Source organism: Mustela nivalis, assembly GCF_964662115.1.
Source record: "Mustela nivalis genome assembly, chromosome: 17".
NCBI lineage: Eukaryota > Metazoa > Chordata > Mammalia > Carnivora > Mustelidae > Mustela > Mustela nivalis.
In genome coordinates, this window is record NC_139036.1 from 30,137,743 (window position 1) to 30,156,807 (window position 19,065).

The window sequence follows — 19,065 nt, forward strand, 5'->3', positions numbered from 1 at the left end:
ACAAGATGTGCAACTTCTTTTGAATTGGACAGCAATCAAGTGCTCATTGGTAGCATGATTTTGCCATAGGTCAGATATGGAGACATAAGAGCAAAATTAAAATCAAGAAAAACCTCACATATGCTGGTGGTAAGAATGTAAAACTATCTGGCAACTAGAAAAAACATTTCAGTGATCCTTCAAAAAATTAAAAACAGTATTACCACATGACCCAGAAATTTCACTTCTAAGTACATGCACCAAAGAACTAAAAACTGGTACTAAAACAAATGTATATACATACATGTTCATAGCAGCCACAATTCACAATAATCAAAAGGTAGAAAGAACCCAAATGTCCATCAACAGAAGAAAGAATAAACAAACAGAAATGATGTATACATACAAGAGATTATTACCCAACCATTAAAAAGAATGAAGTACAGATACAAGTTACAAAGCAGATGAATTTTGAACTATCATGCTCAGTAAAAGAGCCAGGCCAAAAAGATCCCATATCGTATGATTTCCTTTATATGCAATACCCAAAATAGGTAAATCCATAGAGACAGAATACAGATTGGTGGTTGCCAGGGTCTTTGCAGGGAGGGAGGAAAGGGAGCAATTCCTTAAAGAGTATGAGTTTCCTTTCAGGGTGATAAATACATTTTGGAACTGGAGGTAGTGGTTGTCAACACTGTGAATGTATTAACTGCACTGAATTGTTCACTTTCATTTATTTATTTTTAAAGATTTTATTTATTTATTTGACACAACGAGAAAGGGGGGGGGGGAGACAAGCGCATGCATACAAGCAGTGGGAGTGGGACAGGGAGAAGCAGACTCCCTGCCAAGCAGGGAGCCCAATACAGGATCCTCTCCCAGGACAGGATCATGACACAAGCTGAAGGCAGATGCTTAACCACTGAGCCACTCAGGTGCCCCTGAATTGTTCACTTTTAAATGGTAAATCTTGGAGGCACCTGGGTGAGCTCAGTCAGTTAAGCATCTGCCTTCAGCTTGGGTCATGGTTTTGGGGTCCTGGGATAGAGCCAAGCCACCAGTCAGTCTTGCTCCATGCTCAGCAGGGAGTCTGCTTCTCCCTCTCCATTCCCCTCCCACTTGTGTGTATGTGTGCATCCTCTCTCTCTCAAATAAATAAATGGAATCTTAACAAATAAATAAATGGTGAATCTTACTATGTGAAATTAACCTCAATAAAAAAAATCAATGAACACTTTCTGTAACACTCAGTTGGCTACAGAGATTTACAATAAAGAATATTACACATTTTATTATTATTTGTAAATGGTGTGCTAAACATTTTTTATGTCAGCAAATTTATAATAAACTTATGTATATATATATGTGCATACACTTTTTTCTTGGAAAGCCAGTCACTAAACCTTTACCAGTATACCAATTAAGCGGTAAGAAGAAACAGATCATATGTGTGTGTTTATTCGTTTATATATTATTCATTCAGTGGTTCCCAAAGGCCAGAAAGTGGTAAGATGATATATACACATTGCTGAAAGAAAAAAATACTGTCAACCAAAAACTGTGTATCTGGCAAAAGCATTCTTCAAAAATAAAGCAGAAATTAAGACAGTCCCAAGGTGTCTAAGAGTTGGTTGAGCACCTGACTATTGGTTTCAGCACAGGTCTTGATCTTGGGGTCATGATTCAAGCCCCATGTTGGGCTCCAAGCCAAACATGGGGCCTACTAAAAAAATTTAAAAAAAAGATAATTCAGCTAGAGAATTCATTGCTAGTAGATGTATTGTAAAAGAAATGCTAGGGCGTCTGGGTGGCTCAGTGGGTTAAGCCGCTGCCTTCGGCTCAGGTCATGATCTCAGGGTCCTGGGATCGAGTCCCGCATCGGGCTCTCTGCTCAGCAGGGAGCCTGCTTCCCCCTCTCTCTGCCTGCCTCTCTGCCTACTTGTGATCTCTCTCTGTCAAATAAATAAATAAATAATTAAAAAAAAAAAAGAAATGCTAAACAGAGTCCTTCAGGCTGAAAATGAAACATCAGACAATAACTCAAATCCACACACAGAAATAAAGAATATCGGTAGGGGCACCTGGGTGGCTCAGTGAGTTAAGCCTCTGCCTTCAGCTCAGGTCATGATCTCGGGGTCCTGAGATGGAGGCCCATATCAGGCTCTCTGCTCAGTGGGGAGCCTGTTTCCCCCTCACTCTCTGCCAGCCTCTCTGCCTACTTGTGATCTCTCTGTCAAATAAATAAATAAAATCTAAAAAAAAAAAAGAATACCAGTAAATGTAACTACATATCTAAAACTCAGCATTAATGTACTTTCAGTTTGTAACCCCTCTTCTTTTCTTACATATTCAAAAAACAACTATTAAAAAATAATTATAAATCTATATTGATGGACATACAATGTATAAAGATATAATCTGTGACAATAACATAAAGGGGAATAAATGGAGCTATACAGCAACAAGGTTTTTGTATACTGTTGAAATTAATTTAGTATTAACTTAAACTAGACTGCTATAAATTAGGATGTTAATTCTAATTCCCCAGAGCAACTAAGAAAATAACTAAAAAATATATGATACAAGAAATGAGAAGGGAATCAAAATGGTACTATGGAAAATATCTAACAAAAAAGAAAGCAGGAATGGAGAAATTGAGAAATAAAATACAGATCTTCCTCAACTTACATCAGGGCTACATTCCAATAAACCAACACCAAGTCAAAAATATTAAGCTGAAAATGCATTTAATACACTTAACCTATCAAACATCATAGTTTAGTCTAGCCTAACTTAAATGTACTCAGAAAGCTCACATTAGCCTACATCTGGGCAAATCATCTAACAAAAAACCTATTTTATAATAAAGCACTGAATATTTCATGTAATTCACTGAATACTGTACTGAAAGTAAAAAACAGAATGGTTATATCGGTACAGAATGGTTCTAAGCCTATTGCTTGTTTATCCTCATGATTGCATGGCTGACTGAAACCTGTGGGCCACTGCCACTGTCCAGCATCATGAGGGAATACTGGTACCAAGTATCACTAGCCTAGGAAAAGATCAAAATTCAATGTACACTTTTAATTGAGTATGTGTCACTTTTGCACCATTATAAAATTAAAAACTTAGGGCGCCCCCATGGCTCAGTGGATTAAACATCTGACTTCAGCTTAGGTCATGATCCCAGGGAACTGGGATTGAACCCTGCATCAGGTTCTCTGCTCAGCGGGAAGCCTGCTTCTCCCTCTCCCTCTGTTGCTCCACCTGCTTGTGTGTGCACATGCACTCTATCTCTCTCTGCCAAATAAAATCTTAATATATCATAAATAAAATAAAATAACTTGTAAGTTGAATTATCCTAAGTCAGAGATTTAGGCATAGAACGGACTTTTTAAAAAGATCTAATTATAGACTTTCTACGAGAGACTCAGTTTAGATCCAAAGATACAAACCAATGGAGCACATGGCTAGCTCAATTGGAGGAGCACGCAACTCTTGATCTCGGGGTAGTGAGTCTCAGCCCCACACTGGGTATAAATATTACTTGAATAAATAAAACTTAAAAACAAAACAAAGATACAAATAAGAGTGTAAGGATGGAAAAAGATATTCCCTTGCAAACAGTAACCTGAATAGAGCTGTAGTGGCTATAGTAATATCAGACAAAAGAGACTTCAAGTGAAAACTTGTTACAAGAGATGAAGAAGGGTAAAAATAAATAATTTATATAATATTAAAAGTGTATAATAATAAAAGGCTCAATTCATCAAGAAGATACAGCAATTATATGCTGTGATAGCAACTGCATAACCTCCTCCCAGTTGCTCCCCAGCATCCTGACTAACCCACCACCTCTCTGCTCACCAATAAAGGTTGACCCATAAAAAAGAAAAAGAGGGGCGCCTGGGTGGTTCAGTCATTAAGTGTCTGCCTTCAGCTCAGGTCATGATCCCAGGATCCTGGGATTGAGCCCAGCCCCACTGAGCAGGGAAGCCTGCTTCTCCCTATCCCACTCCCCCTGCTTGTGTTCCCTCTCTCTCTGTGTCAAATAAATAAATAAAATCTTAAAAGAAAAGAAAAGAAACAGATATATAAAATGCTCCACTCAAGAGCAGAATATACATTCTTCTCAAGTGCACATGGAACATTTTCCTGGATAGACCTAAGTGTTGGGCAACAAAATAAGTCTCAATAAATGTACAAACATGGAATCATATGTAGAATATTTCTCCGACCACAATGGAACAGAATTAGAAACCAGCATCAGAAGGAAATTTGGAAAATTCATAGATATGTGGAAATTAAACAGCACACCTTTTTTTTTTTTTTTTTTTTTTTTAAAGTAATCTCTATACCCAACATGGGGCTCAAACTCAAGACCCCAAGAGCACCTGGCTGGCTCAGTCAGAAGAGCATGTGACTCTTGATCTTGGGATCATGAGTTCAAGTCTCACATTGGGTATAGAGATTACTTAAACAAACTTTAAAAACAAACCAAAAAAACCCCAAATAACAACAACAAAAGAAATAACAACAACAACAACAACTCTGAGATCAAGAGTCAGATGCTCTTATTAACTGAGCCAGCCAGGAAACCCTAAACAACACATTCTAAATGAATGAGTCAAAGTAGACATTACAATGAAAATTAGAAAATACTTAAAAATGAATGAATATAGGGACGCCTGGGTGGCTCAGTCGGTTAAGCAGCTGCCTTCGGCTCAGGTCATGATCCCAGTGTCCTGGGATCGAGTCCCACATCGGGCTCCTTGCTTGGCAGGGAGCCTGCTTCTCCCTCTGCCTCTGCCTGCCTCTCTGTCTGCCTATGCTCGCTCGCTCTCTCTCCCTCTATCCCTGACAAATAAATAAATAAAACCTTTTAAAAAAATTTAAAAAAAATGAATATAAAAACACAACATACCAACTTATAAAATACAGTGTAAGTAGTGCTCCATAGGAAATGTAGAGCTCTAAACAACTATATTTTGAAAGAAAGATCAGTCGGTCTCAATATCCAAAACTTGTACCTTAAGGAACTAGAAAAAAGAAGAGCAAACTAAACTCAAAGAAGGCAAAATAAAAGAAGTAATTAAAAACTAAGTGGAGATAGGGGTGCCTAGGTCACTCAGTCACTGGGCATCTGCCTTCGGCTCAGGTCATGATCCTGGAGTCCTGGAATAGAGCCCCACATCAGGCTCCCTACTCAGCAGGGGACCTCCTTCTTCCTCTCCAGCTCTCTGTGCTTGTGTTCCCTCTCTCACTAGCTGTGTCAAATAAATAAAATCTTAAAAAAAAAAAAAAATCAGTAGAAATAATCAAAACAAGAAAGAAACAATGGGGAAAATGGATAAAATCCAAAGTTGATTCTTTGAAAAGATCAACAAAACTAAACTAAGAGAAAAAGACTTGGGCAGCTGGATAGCTCAGTCGGTTAAGCATGTACTCCTGATTTCGGCTCAGGTCATGATCTCATGATTGAGGGACTGAGACCCCTATTGGGCTCTAGACTCCAGGCTCTCCACTCAACAGAGAGTCTACTTGAGATTCTCTCCTCTCCCTCTGCCCCTCCCCCTGCTCGCACCCACCCTTTCTCCCTCTCTCTCTTTCAAACAAATAAATCCTTTTTAAAAAGAGAGAAATGACTCAAATTACTCAAATCAGGAATGAAAATGAGGACATTATACCAACTTTATAGAAATAAAAACAAACAAAATGTAAAGAACATTCATATGCAAAAAAATTAGATAACCTGGGTAAAATGAACAAATTCGGTGAAATACACAAACTATCAAAACTGACTGAAGAAGAAACAGAAAATGTGAATGGATCTGTAACAATGGAGAGATTGAATCAGTATTCAAAAGCCTTCCAACAGTAAAAAAAAGACCAGGACCAGAGAACTTCACTGGGGAATTTTTTTTAAGTAGATTCTACCTCCAATGTACGGCTTGAATTCATGACCATGAGATCAAGAGTGACATGCCCCTTCACTAGCAAATTTTATAAAACATTTAAAGAATTTACACTAGGAATGCCTGCATGGCTCAGTCAGCTAAGCATCTGCCTTTGGCTTGGGTCATGATCCCAGGGTCCTGGGACAGAGTCCCAAGCCCCAGATCAGGCAAACTGCTTAGCAAGGAGTCTGTTTCTCCCTCTCCCTCTGCTCCTCTCCTTGCTTGTGCACTCTCTCTCTTTCTCAAATAAATAAATAAAAAGAATTTATACCAATTCTTCTCAAACTTTTCCAAAAAACAGAGGGAATACTTCTGAATTCATTCTATGAAGCCAGTATCATACTGATACCAAAGCTAGATAAAGACATCACAGTAAAGAAAACTACAGACCAACTGCAGATGCAAAAATCCTCAACAAAATACTACCAAATGGAATCCTGCAGCATATTAAAAGGATTTATATAATAATGCTTGGCCAAAGTGGACTCTCAATAAATATTTGATGAATAAATAAATGTGCAAGCCAAAAAAAAAAGCAGCTCTATATTCTCATTTTCTTCTAGTGACAAAAGAAATGCTGGACAATTATTTCAAAATTTACAACCCAGTAATTCATCAAGTAGAAAATATGAAATATAGTGGTATATTAATTAAATTGAATTATGAGGCACCTGGCTGGCTCAGTGAGTGGAGCATGTGACTCTTATCACAGGATTGAGTTTGAACCCCATGTTAGGTGTCAAGAGTACTTAAAAATAAAATCTTTTTTAAGAATTTATGGTTAGGGGCGCCTGGGTGGCTCAGTGGGTTAAGCTGCTGCCTTCGGCTCAGGTCATGATCTCAGGGTCCTGGGATCGAGCCCCACATCGTGCTCTCCGCTCAGCAGGGAGCCTGCTTCCTCCTCTCTCGCTCTGCCTGCCTCTCTGCCTACTTGTGATTTCTCTGTCAAATAAATAAATAAAATCTTTAAAAAAAAAAAAAGAAAGAATTTATGGTTAAATCCACAGATTCAATAGAATCTTTATCAAAATTCCAACCACATTTCTGCAGAAATGTGGATCGAGTTCACTCATATGGATCGAATTCAGATGAAATTGCAAGAAGCCCTGAATAGCCAAAACAGTCTTGAAAATAACAATGTTGGAAGACTGACATGTCCCAATTTCAGAATATACTATGAAGCTACTAATCAAAACCACATGATACTGGCAAAGAACAGACATATACATTAATAGAGTCCAGAAATTAACTCACACATCTATGGTCAACGGATTTTCAACAAATGAAACGGATGCCAAGCCCATTCAATGGGGGAAAGAATAGTCTTTTCAGTAAATGGTACTGGAACAACTGGGTGTCTGCATACAAAATGAAGTTGGACACTTACTTCAGACTATGTATAAAAAAATTAACTCAACATGGATCAAAGTCCAAATTAAAAAGCTAAAGCTATTAAACTGGATGGAGTTTAGGACATGCTACTCCAAAATTTGGTACCTTGGCATACTGAGTATCCTTTTATTTATTTATTTGGAAGAGAGCATGAGCATGCACATGCATGCAAGGGACAGAGGGAGAAAGAGAATCTTAAGCAGGCTCCACACCCAGTGCCTGATGTGGCTCGATTCTCTTTCTCCCTTTGCCCCTTGCACTCACACTCTTTCTAAAAAAAAATGTCACACACTTCAATATGACTGAGCCAGCCAGGCACCCTTAAAGTGGGTTTTTTGTAGTCAACATATAGTTCCATCTTATTTTTTCACCCACTGGCACAACCTTTTTGAAGGGCAATTTGTGTTTAACCAAAAAAAGAAAAAAAAAATTGGGGCACCTGGGTGGCTCAGTGGGTTAAGCCTCTGCCATCAGCTCAGGTCAGGTCATGATCCCAGGGTCCTGGGATCAATCCCTGCTTCCCCCTCTCTCTCTGCCTGCCTCTCTGTCTACTTGTGATCTCTGTCAAATAAAATCTTTAAAAAAAAAAAAAGTCTCAGAGGAGGCTTACTAAAGTTTGGTCAAAGACAGTCTCTGTCATGTGTAATATTTATCAAGATTAAACATTCACGGGGCGCCTGGGTGGCTCAGGTCATGATCCCAGGGTCCTGAGATCAAGCTCCACATTGGGCTCTCTGCTCAGCGGGGAGCCTGCTTCCTCCTCTCTCTCTGCCTACTTGTGATTTCTGTCAAATTAAAAAAAAAAAAAAAGATTAAACATTCACATACTCTTTAATATAATTCTAATACTTGGAACTTATCCCATAAACAGGTACACCTGGATGGCTCAGTTGGTTAAGCATCTGACTTCAGCTCAGGTCATGAACTCAGGTCCTGGGACAGAGCCCCAATCAGTGCTCAAGGGGAGTCCCTCTCCCTCTGCTCTTCCCCAGCTCATGTTCACTTTCTCTCTCAAATAAATAAAATCTTAAAAAAAAAAAAAAAAAAAAAAAAAAAAAGAGTTTATCCCATAAACATACTTACAAATGTACCCCAAGGATTGTCTCCTTGGATGTAGGGATTATCTTCAAACCATTGTTAATAGTATCTAAAAGACCACCAATAAGAAGAGGATTAAACAAATTAAGGTACTGAATCTCTTCCCCCTAATTTTATGTAGTAGAATACGTAGAATATTCATCTTGTAAGCTGAAATTCTATTTCCATTAAAAAATAACTGCCCATTTTCCACTTCCACTCAGGGCCTTGTAACCACCATTCTATTTTATGTCTGAGTCTAACTACTCTTCACACCTCATATAAGTAGAATCATACAGTGTATCTTTTTTTGACTGGCTTATTTCATTTAACATAATGTCCTCAAGATTCATCCAAGTTGTACCATATGTCAGAAATTCTTTTCTTTTTAAAGATGAATACTATTACATTGTATGTGTATACCACATTTTGCTTATCCAATCAATGGACACTTGGGTTGCTTCCACGTTTTGGGCAATATGAATAATGCTGCTATTAACAAAGGTTTACAAATATCTCTTCAAGACCCTGCTTTCAATTTTTTTGGTGATAAACAGAGAAGTTGAATAGCTGGACCACAGGGTAATCCTATTTTCAATTTTTTTTTTTTTTAAAGATTTTATTTTATTTATTTGCAGACAGAGATCACAAGTAGGCAGAGAGGCAGGCAGAGAGAGAGAGAGAGAGAGAGAGGGAAGCAGGCTTCCTGCGGAGCAGGGAGCCCAATGCGGGGCTCGATTCCAGGACCCTGAGATCATGACCCGAGCCGAAGGCAGCAGCCCAAACCACTGAGCCACCCAGGCGCCCCCTATTTTCAATTTTTTGAGGAACCACTATATCATTTTTTTGAGGCAACTGTACCATTTTACATTCCCACCAACAGCAAAAGCACCTTCTTAAAATGAAATAATATGTAGCTGAAAAAAAACGAATGTAAAGGTTTATCCACATGCAATAATACAGAAAGATATGCAAAACACTAAGCAAAAACAGAAGGTGCAAAACCATATTACAGTATTATCCCACTAACAAATACTAAAAATAAATATTGCAACATGTATAAAAATTTTTTTGAGAAGACACAAAAGAAACAGTGAATAGTGGTCAACTTTAGGGAGAGATACTAGGAAGCAGTAGAAGGGAAGTTTTTCCATTTTATACCTTTCTAAATAGTTTGTCAGAAGCTATTCCACCATTACTAGAGACAAAACATCTTTCTATATTATTTCAATTTCTTACATTGGGCATAAATTATATATGAATATATGTTAAATGTGTATAAAAGTAAATTGTAGGACAAGGAAGAAAGGTTTTTGAACAGACTTACGCCACACTATACTTATTTTTCAAGCTAATCAAACACCTCCAAAGATATTCCAAAGGTTAGCTGTATTTCAGTAGTTTGAGCCATACCTTTGAGTGTTCTGAAAGGAAGTCTGGAAGGAGATAAACTTGTGCCAACAGCTCTGTATAGTCACGACAACGAAAATAGTAAATATGGGAAAGAATATTTTCCAGAGTGAAATCCTCCAAAGCTTTTGGGTGCTCTAGAATAAACAAAACAATCTTTAAATAAAGTAATCAGTTTTACTTGTTTTGATAGATTGGTGATTGTAGGAAAACAATACATTTGAGTAACAAAATGCTTCACTGTGAATAAGAGAACTATTCACTTTAATTCAAAGATAAAAAAATTAGAACAAAGTTACTATAAACTACTCCTACATAATTCTTGACCTCTTATTTTCACCTTCTCCACTATTTCCTTATATGTTAGGCTATCTAGAAATTGTTTATACACATATACAACTCGGGTTTTAAAGCCTACCTTTTCATATTTCTAGTTATTTGCTTCCATTAAATAGAAGTAACATAATGGAGTTTCTCTTTTCTTGTTTGTTTTTTTTTTTAACTAGGATTGCAAATTAAGAGTTTAAAGGGAAAATGTTCAAAAGAAGCATCTTTTTCCCGTATGATAACTTTTTCCCATTATTACTATAGCATAATTTGATATTTAAGTAGAAACAATGTAAGATTCTCCCTAGATTACATATTTTTTAAAAACCCAGTTTTGGGGGCACCTCGGTGGCTCAGTGGGTTAAAGCCTCTGCCTTCGGCTCAGGTCATGACCCCAGCATCCTGGGATCAAGCCCCTAGGGCTCTCTGCTTAGCAGGGAACCTGCTTTCCCCTCTCTCTCTGCCTAACTATGATCTGTGTCTCTCTGTCAAAGGAATACATAAGATCTTAAAAAAAAAAAAAAAAATTTGGCAGGGTGCCTAAGTGGCTCAGTTGGTTAAGCATCCGACTCAATTTCAGCTCAGGTCATGACCTCAGGGTGTAGAGATGGAGTCCTGCATCCAGCTCTGCACTCAGCAGGGAGTCTGATTGAGATTCTCTCCCCCTGCACCACCTTGCTGGTGCTCTCTCAAATATATAAATAAATAAATAAATCTTAAAAAGAAAAAATGGTTTGGTTTTATACATATTACAGAGAGAAGCCAGTTTAAAATTATTGCACTTTAAAACGTCCTTAAGATTTAACATTAAAAAACAACAACAACAACACAAGAAACTAAATTTCAGAAAGCGCTGCCTATTACAAATATAAAGGTTCATTTTTAACCATTTTTAACCAAAAAATAACAGATTAATCACAGCAATCACTAAAGACTTTATAACCCAGTGCCACACCTATAATATTCACAATAAGGTTTTTTTTTTTTTTTTTTTTAAAGATTTTATTTATTTATTTGACAGATCGCAAGTAGGCAGAGAGGCAGGCGAGAGAGAGGAGGAAGCAGACTCTCCGCGGAGCAGAGAGCCCGATGTGGGGCTCGATCCCAGGACCCTGGGATCATGACCTGAGCCGAAGGCAGAGGCTTAACCCACTGAGCCACCCAGGCACCCCTCACAGTAAGGTTTTAAGACACTATTACAAATACACATTGTGACATGGGTAGTTTTAAGGCCTTTCAGTAGATATACTGGTCATTAGTTAAAAAGGACACCTAGGAGTACCTGGGTGGCTCAGGTGGTAAAACATATACCTTCTGCTCAGGTCATGATCCCAGGATCTTGGGGTAGAGTCCTGCATTGGGCTCCCTGCTCAGGAGGAAGTCGGCTTCTCCCTCTCCTCTACCCCTTACCACTGCTCCTGTTTGCTCGCTCACTCTGTCTCTCACTCTCAAATAAATAAATAAAATCTCTAAAAAAAATAAAAAGGGGCGCCTGGCTGACTCAGTTGGTTAAGCAACTGCCTTCAGCTCAGATCATGATCCTGGAGTCTAAGGATCAAGTCCGACATTGGGCTCCCTGCTCAGTGGGGAGTCTGCTTCTCCCTCTGACCCTCTCCCCTCTCATGCTCTCTCTCTCTCTCAAATAAATAAAATATTTTAAGAAATAAAAATAGGGGTGCCTGGGTGGCTCAGTGGATTAAGCCTCTGCCTTTGGCTCAGGTCAAGATCTCAGGGTCCTGGGATCAAGCCCCACATCAGGCTCTGTGCTCAGCGGGGAGCCTGCTTCTCCCTCTCTGGCTGCCTCTCTGCCTACTTGTGATTTCTCTCTCTGTCAAATAAATAAAATAAAATCTTAATAAATAAATAAATAAATAGGACACCAAGTACTCATATAAAAATTAAAATATCCAGCTATTACATTCATTTAAAGGGAATACAAGCATCTTATGAAAAGTATGGTTTTTTTTTTTAAAGATTTTGTTTATTTATCTGACAGAGACAGTGAGAGAGAGAACATAAGCAGGGTAAACAGGAGAGGGGAAGCAGGCTCCCTGCTGAGCAGGAAGCCCCACATGGTGCTCAATCCCAGGACCTTGAGATCATGACCTGAGTTGAAGGCAGACGCTTAACGACTGAGCCACTCAGGCGCCCCAAAAAGTATTGTTTTTTTAAATTACTAAAGAATGAGGACAGGACAATAAACTAAAACAGTCAAACCAGAAACCATTTAATTAAAAAGTAATTAAAAAAGCAAGAAGTTGGGGCTCCTGGGTGGCTCAGTGGGTTAAAGCCTCTGCCTTCGGCTCAGGTCATGATCCTAGAGTCCTGGGATCCAGCCCCACATCGGGCTCTCTGCTCAGCAGGGAGCCTGCTTCCTCCTCCTCCTCTCTCTCTCTGCCTGCCTCTCTGCCTACTTATCATCTCCGTCTGTCAAATAAATAAATAGAATCTTTAAAAAAAAATAAATTAAAAAAAAGCAAAAAGTTAAATACCTTTGAGTATTTAAATTATTTAAATAGAAATTACCTTTATATGTTTTCTTAAAAAAATCAAACAATAGTTCCATATGAGAAAAATTTAAAAAACTTAACACAGTCATGAAGTCAATTACATTCTACTCAGAACCGCCTAAGGTCAATCACCTTAATGTTCTAAATATTTCCAACATGGTTTTTCAAAGCTATCTTCAGTGGGAAACCTGGGTGGCTCATTCAGCTGGGTATCTGCGCTCAGCTCAGGTCATGATGCCAGGGTCCAGGGATCTAGGCCCCACCTCTGGTTCCCTGCTCAGCTGGGAATCTGCTTCTCCCTCTGCGCCTCCCTCCACTCGTGCTTGCTCTGGCTCTCTCTCTCAGATACATAGATAAAATCTTAAAAAGAAGAAGGAGAAGCAGCAGCAGCAGCAGCAGCGAGGGCCATAAGAGAAGAAGAAAAGGGAAAAGGTCAGTCTAGGTTGTGGGATTTCTAAGTCTAAAAGAAAGATCGGAGAGTTTAACACCAGGACACTGTCAAGTCATTAAGATTCCCGATCCAGGGGCGCCTGGGTGGCTCAGTGGATTAAGCCGCTGCCTTCGGCTCAGGTCATGGTCTCAGGGTCCTGGGATCGAGCCCCGCATTGGGCTCTTTGCTCAGCGGGAGCCTGCTTCTCTCTCTCTCTCTCTCTGCCTGACTCTCCGCCTACTTGTGATCTTTCTCTCTGTCAAATAAATAAATAAAATCTTAAAAAAATAAATAAATTAAAAAAAAAAAAAAAAAAAAAAGATTCCCGTTCCAAATGGTTTCCTGCTGAGGCTTGAGAGGAATGTTAATCACTTTTATTATATAGAAAGAGGATCACTTGCTAACTTACCCCCTCCCATATGTGTTTCTGCTGTAAGGTGAAGGTGCTGAATGCAGGCAGTAGCAAGGTCTACCACTCTATCAACCATAAAACTTCCTTCAGTATCAATAAAAACTGCTTCACCTTCCACTCCTCCAAAACATTCTGGTATCTGCACATCTACTGCCAACTGCATACTGTCAAGAGAAAGCTAAATGACCAAATCATTATCATAATCATCTCAGGCAGTGTTTTCAAACTCCACATCACCACCCATTACGTACCACATTAGGCAACAGATATGGCTAACTTTCTGCTCCAAATATATGTGAATCAACTGATATTTGGATTAGGGGGAGGATGTACCCATAAAACCATGATTAAGGACTTTTTTAGTGGTTTATAGGTCTTTGGGAATGAAACCCTTCCTCATACTAAACCTACCTCCAAATATATCCTCAGGAATTAATATTAAAAAAATACAATAAATATATGTATTATAATACACACATATAAAATACATTATAATAAATACAACATTCATATTTTATACTATGTTATATATAGTATGTAATAAAAATATAATAAAATAGAAGACCACCTGTTTACCCTAATGATCACATTACAATGTTGCAAAAGAAACATTTTTGGATACCAAAATAATTATACCTATTCAAAGATGCAGTACTGAAGTAACACAAATGGTAAACTGATTTTTTTGTGTGTGCAAGCATACACACACAAAAAATTAAGAGCACATACAAGCATTTTTGGGCTCCTGAATGTACACCCACAGCACCATATTCTATTACTTACATAAAATGTCATTAAGCCTACCCTTAAGAAGAGAACATTTTACTTTACCATAATTGTGTTTTTCCAACACCCGGTACACCACAAATTTCTGTTGTTTTGGTTAAGGGTATTCCACCCCCAAGAATATTATCTAGTGCTGAACAGAAGGTAATTATGAAGCTCTGGGTATGCTCCTGCTCAAGAAGTTCCAGTGCTGTACAATTCTTGCCTGACTCAGCTGTAGCAGTGTATCTTGATTTAATTGTAAGACATTCTCTTCTTAAAATCTGCAGAGTTTCTAAGGCTTCCTCTTTAGATATCCCAACTTCTGAAAGTAAAAGAAAAAAAAACAAAACAAAACCTTGAACTCTGATTTTAGAAATTTAAAAGTCTTAACATGCTTTTGGGTTGTCTTTATTAATTTTAATTTTTAGATAAGAGTGATGCCAAGAGTAAAGAAAAAAAAAAAAACATTCCATTAACTACTGAGTTTTTCAAGTTAATAAAGGCATTTATCTATATTTTCTTACCCTTTACATACTTAAAGAATTTATTTATTACCTCAAAAACAGAATTCAGAAACCTAAACCTCTAAAGCATCTGAGTACCTACAAGAATATCTCAGGAAGTAGAAATAAAAATGTACTGGCAAGGCGTGCCTGGGAGGCTCAGTTGGTTAAGTGTCTGCCTCCAGCCGAATATGAGGCTCCCTGCTCAGTGGAGAGTCTGCTTCTTCCTCTCCCTCTGCTGCTCACCCTGCTTGTGCTCTCAAATAAAAAAATAAAATCTTGGGGCGCCTGGGTGGCTCAGTGGGTTAAGCCGCTGCCTTCGGCTCAGGTCATGATCTCAGGGTTCTGGGATCGAGTCCCGCATCGGGCTCTCTGCTCAGCAGGGAGCCTGCTTCCTCCTCTCTATCTCTGCCTGCCTCTCTGCCTACTTGTAATCTCTCTCTGTCAAATAAATAAATAAAATCTTTAAAAAAAAAAATAAATAAAATCTTTATTTTAAAAACAAAAAAACAAAAAACGTGGCAGTCAGTCCTTTTACTATCTCTTTTGGTTTTATGAAGTCATAGTTTTTTTTTTTTTTTAAGATTTTATTTATTTATTTCATAGAGATCACAAGTAGGCAGAGGCAGAAGCAGGCTCCCTGCTGAATAGAGAGCCATACTCAAGCTCAATTCCAGGACTCTGGGATCAAGACCCAAGCTGAAGGCAGGGCTTTAACCCACTGAGCCACCCAGGCGCCCCTGAAGTCACAGTTATTTTGATCTAATAAGGCATCTAAATTATTTTTCGAAAGAGAATGAAAATGGCTTCTAACTGCCTAAAACAAGATTTAACTTTAGGAAGTGCATGTGCATGTATTATTCATAATAAAAACTTTTCATAGATATACTATCATGAAAAATTCACATTATCACTCCAAACTTTTTAATGAGAACAATTATTTGATGCACAAATATTTTAAATAATACACTTACGGGGGCGCCTGGGTGGTTCAGTGGGTTAAGCCTCTGCCTTTGGCTCAGGTCATGATCTCGGGGTCCTGGGATTGAGCCCCCCACATCAGGCTCTCTGCTCAGCAGGGAGCCTGCTTCCCCCTCTCTCTCTGCCTACTTGTGATCTGTCTGTCAAATAGATAAATAAAATCTTTAAAAAAAATACACTTATGCTTCCTCAATTATACAATTTTATTCCTATCAAACAATACGGCTTGAGAAGAGATAATGGCGATTTACAAAACAAGCTGTTAATGAAAGGAACAATGAAAGGCAAGGGTGAAGGGCACCTGGGTGTTTAGTGGGTTAAGCCTCTGCCTTCCTCTCAAGGTCATGATCTCTGGGTCCTGGGATGGAGCCCTTAGTTGGGGGGGGGGCGCACGACTCTGTTCAGCAGGGAGCCAGCTTCGCACTCTCTCTGCCTGCCTCATTGCCTACTTGTGATCTCTGTCAAATAAATAAATAAAATCTTTTTTTAAAAAAAAGTGAGGGTAACATCACTTACGAGTTTGATAGGGCAGTGCCTGATTTGGTCAGGATATGAGTATAAACTTGGCACTAATAAAAGACAATAATGGTGATAAGGAAATGAAAATCCTATCCAGTTAAAAAGCGGAAACTCTGGAGTCAGATTCCTTGGGTTTGTAAACCCTGACTGAATCACTTATTATGAAGTTACTAAGTAAGGATGAATTACTTTTTTTTTTTTTTTTGCTTCAGATCTTTCCTTCTGTAAAACGGGAATGAGATAATACATGTTGAATAGCTGGGCCATCCAAATACTTAGGCCATCCAAAATGCTCTGTAACTGTTAGCTATCATTATCATGCAGATTCTCTCATTTATTTTCTGTAAAACCAACTTGTTGAAAGTAAAAGAGCCCATCAAGCTTTGGGGAATAGGGGTGCCTGGATGGGGTTCAGATGGTTAAGCGACTGCCCTCTGCTCAGTTCATGATTCCAGGGCCCCGTATCTGGCTCCCTGCTTCTCCCTCTCCCTCTGCAGCTCCTCCTGCTTGTTCTAACAAATAAATAAAAATTTTAAGCACACAAAAACGCTGGGAAACAGTATGCAGTGTAAGACTTACAACAGTTAACATTGGGTCTACAACATTTATTCTTTAATGGTGAGTTTAAACCTCCTTATTTTCCATTGTTAATGGCAAGGACTTAAAATGTTGCCCTATCTTAAGAGCGGTTCTGAGCACACCCTCGTGTAATGCGTACAGCGAGACTGGCCGCAGACAGCTTCATTTTTGTATTCCTCATGATTCAGCGGTTCCTACCAATGTATAATCTACAGTGCTCTGGAATGAGAGGTTTGGGATTTCTCGTTCCATTTTTCCAGCGAATTACAGGAGAGAAGCAATGTCTTCTTTCTGTTGCTTTCTTTCAGGTGCTGGGGATTCTGCTCCCGTTCTTGCCTCCAGTCCTATCAGGAATCCTCCAATTCTCAAATGTAATCCCTTTGTCCCTTGGATTCTGTTACAGCTAAAACTAAACAAGCTGTCTGGGTACCAATCCTAGCTCCACCTTTCCTAGCCCAATCATCACGAAAAGTAATTTAACCACCTGTTCCTTCATCAGCATATTGGACATAAATAATCCACGTTAACAGGGTTCTTTGGGGTAATAAATTAGGATTCAGCAGGCACGGGCAGAGAAAGCAATTACTAAACGTTTTCAGGACCACAGCTCCAACCATCACAAGTTTAATCGGATTCAAGGAGCGGTTTCACGTCGCAAATGCAGCCTCGGGCGGAGGAAACTGGCGGAGTGTGGATGGAAAGGAAGCCCGAAGGCGGAAGAACCGAGATGGAGGCGGCACAGACGGTGGTCCGTGTGCCTCAACTTGCCGTCAGAAGTCGTTACCTTTGCTGAGCTCGGACGGTTTCATCTCTAGGAGTTCCTCAGCAGTCTGGAAACCTGCAGACACCAGCTTCACCCGCACCGCTGGGGACAGCGGGAAACTCACTAAATCCCGCTGCATTTCAAAGCCGGACGCCTACGCGTACCCAGAGCAGCAAGCCCCAACCTCAACTCCGCGCGCCCGCCCGCGCGCGCGCCCCGTGACGTCAGACGTAAGGCGGAAGGGGCGGTGTCTCTGGCCTGACTGCACGCGGCCTTGGGCTTGGCCCCTCTCGGGAGGAGTGTTGTATTTTCTTGTGTCTGTACCATTTCTGTTGTGATTCTTACGAGTCCCATGTAGTGTCTCACCCCCAAACATTCAACCTGTAAAAAGATGGGTGGAGACCGCAAGATGAAGAGCCAGGCCCTGACCACCTCAACCCTGGCCTGTTGGGTGGAACCTCAAGGTTATTAGTAAGAATGATCTACTCCCAGCTAGGGGTAATGCACACACCAGCCAGTTACCGGTTTGGCGTATGAAACTGTCATATAAGGATTATTTGGCGTCTCCAGGGTTCCAGTTTCCTATGTTTTCTCGTCGGGTATCCCCCTTGCCTTCCCCCTTCGCCTTTCCCGCCCTCGCCTAAGCCCTCGCCCGCGCGAGGAATTGTGGGCCAGCCCCCCCCCCAACCATCCACGGGGAGCGCTCGGTGCCCAATCCCCACACCCACGCACGCCTTCCCCGCGAGTCCAGTCTGAAGCACGGTGGTTTCGGAGACCGTTGGTTCACTGCCTGCCTAACAAGAAAGAGCTGGAAAAGTAGGCAAGTGATGGCCCAGGAGTGGGCTGGGTGTGGGCTCTCGGTTCTGAGAGGGAATAATTGGGCTACAGAACAGCTCCTGCTCTGGTACAGAGGTGAGAAAGGACCCCCTTCTAAAACAGAGAACTTTGAGGGAATTGAGGCAGTTTGGAAGGTGGGTTCCGAAGTCTTTCTTTGTCTAAGTGTAATTTCTTTAGGGCAGTAACTCGTTTGCTATATTTGGTGAGATTCTTAGCCTTAATTTTTTTCCCCCTAGCTTAAAGGAACTTCCTAAATATTGCAAATCAGAGCTCTTTAAGTATGTAAAATCTAAGAAGGAAACATATGTTGAGCACTTTAGCAAATCCCACGCATTTCAAATGCTCACAACCGTACCAGGAGGAAAACAAGGACACTGAAGCTTAGAGCATAGTTTTCTTCAAGCCAGAATTAAAACCTAGTATCCTTTCTTCTAACCCAAGCTACCTTCAAAGTCGGAGCCCCCTTTGGGTGGGGTTTCGGGGGTCGAATTCGAGAAGTGTTTGTCCCCCACTTGGTAGGACAGGGAAAGTGAGGTAGGACTGGTCAAAATGTGGATTGTTTGCCACGCAGTACCTTAACTACTAGTGTGAGTCACATCTGGGCACACAGTGGGC

General features: G+C 39.9%; 2 protein-coding genes across 8 annotated transcripts in view; one reads left to right on the forward strand and one right to left on the reverse strand.

The window, feature by feature from the left end:
- The window catches only part of RAD51C (RAD51 paralog C), a 61,280-nt gene extending 43,425 nt beyond the window's left edge, over nucleotides 1-17,855 (reverse strand). For all 6 annotated transcript variants that reach the window (XM_082705949.1, XM_082705948.1, XM_082705947.1 and 3 more), the window contains exons 1-4: nucleotides 17,635-17,855; nucleotides 14,332-14,590; nucleotides 13,498-13,664; nucleotides 9,825-9,958 (exon numbers count right to left, since the gene is read on the reverse strand). In XM_082705949.1, the coding sequence (XP_082562075.1) occupies nucleotides 9,825-9,958; nucleotides 13,498-13,664; nucleotides 14,332-14,590; nucleotides 17,635-17,752 (678 nt within the window). In that variant the 5' untranslated portion in view covers nucleotides 17,753-17,855. The remainder of the gene's footprint in view (nucleotides 1-9,824; nucleotides 9,959-13,497; nucleotides 13,665-14,331; nucleotides 14,591-17,634) is intronic.
- TEX14 (testis expressed 14, intercellular bridge forming factor) overlaps nucleotides 17,855-19,065 on the forward strand; it is a 118,715-nt gene continuing 117,504 nt past the window's right edge. Inside the window, exon 1 of one of the 2 annotated variants that reach the window (XM_082705875.1) lies at nucleotides 17,855-18,429. The gene's annotated coding sequence lies outside the window, so the exon portion shown is untranslated. Of the gene's footprint in view, nucleotides 18,430-18,463; nucleotides 18,526-19,065 lie in introns of those variants that run through there. The other variant, XM_082705876.1, reaches the window with a different exon arrangement.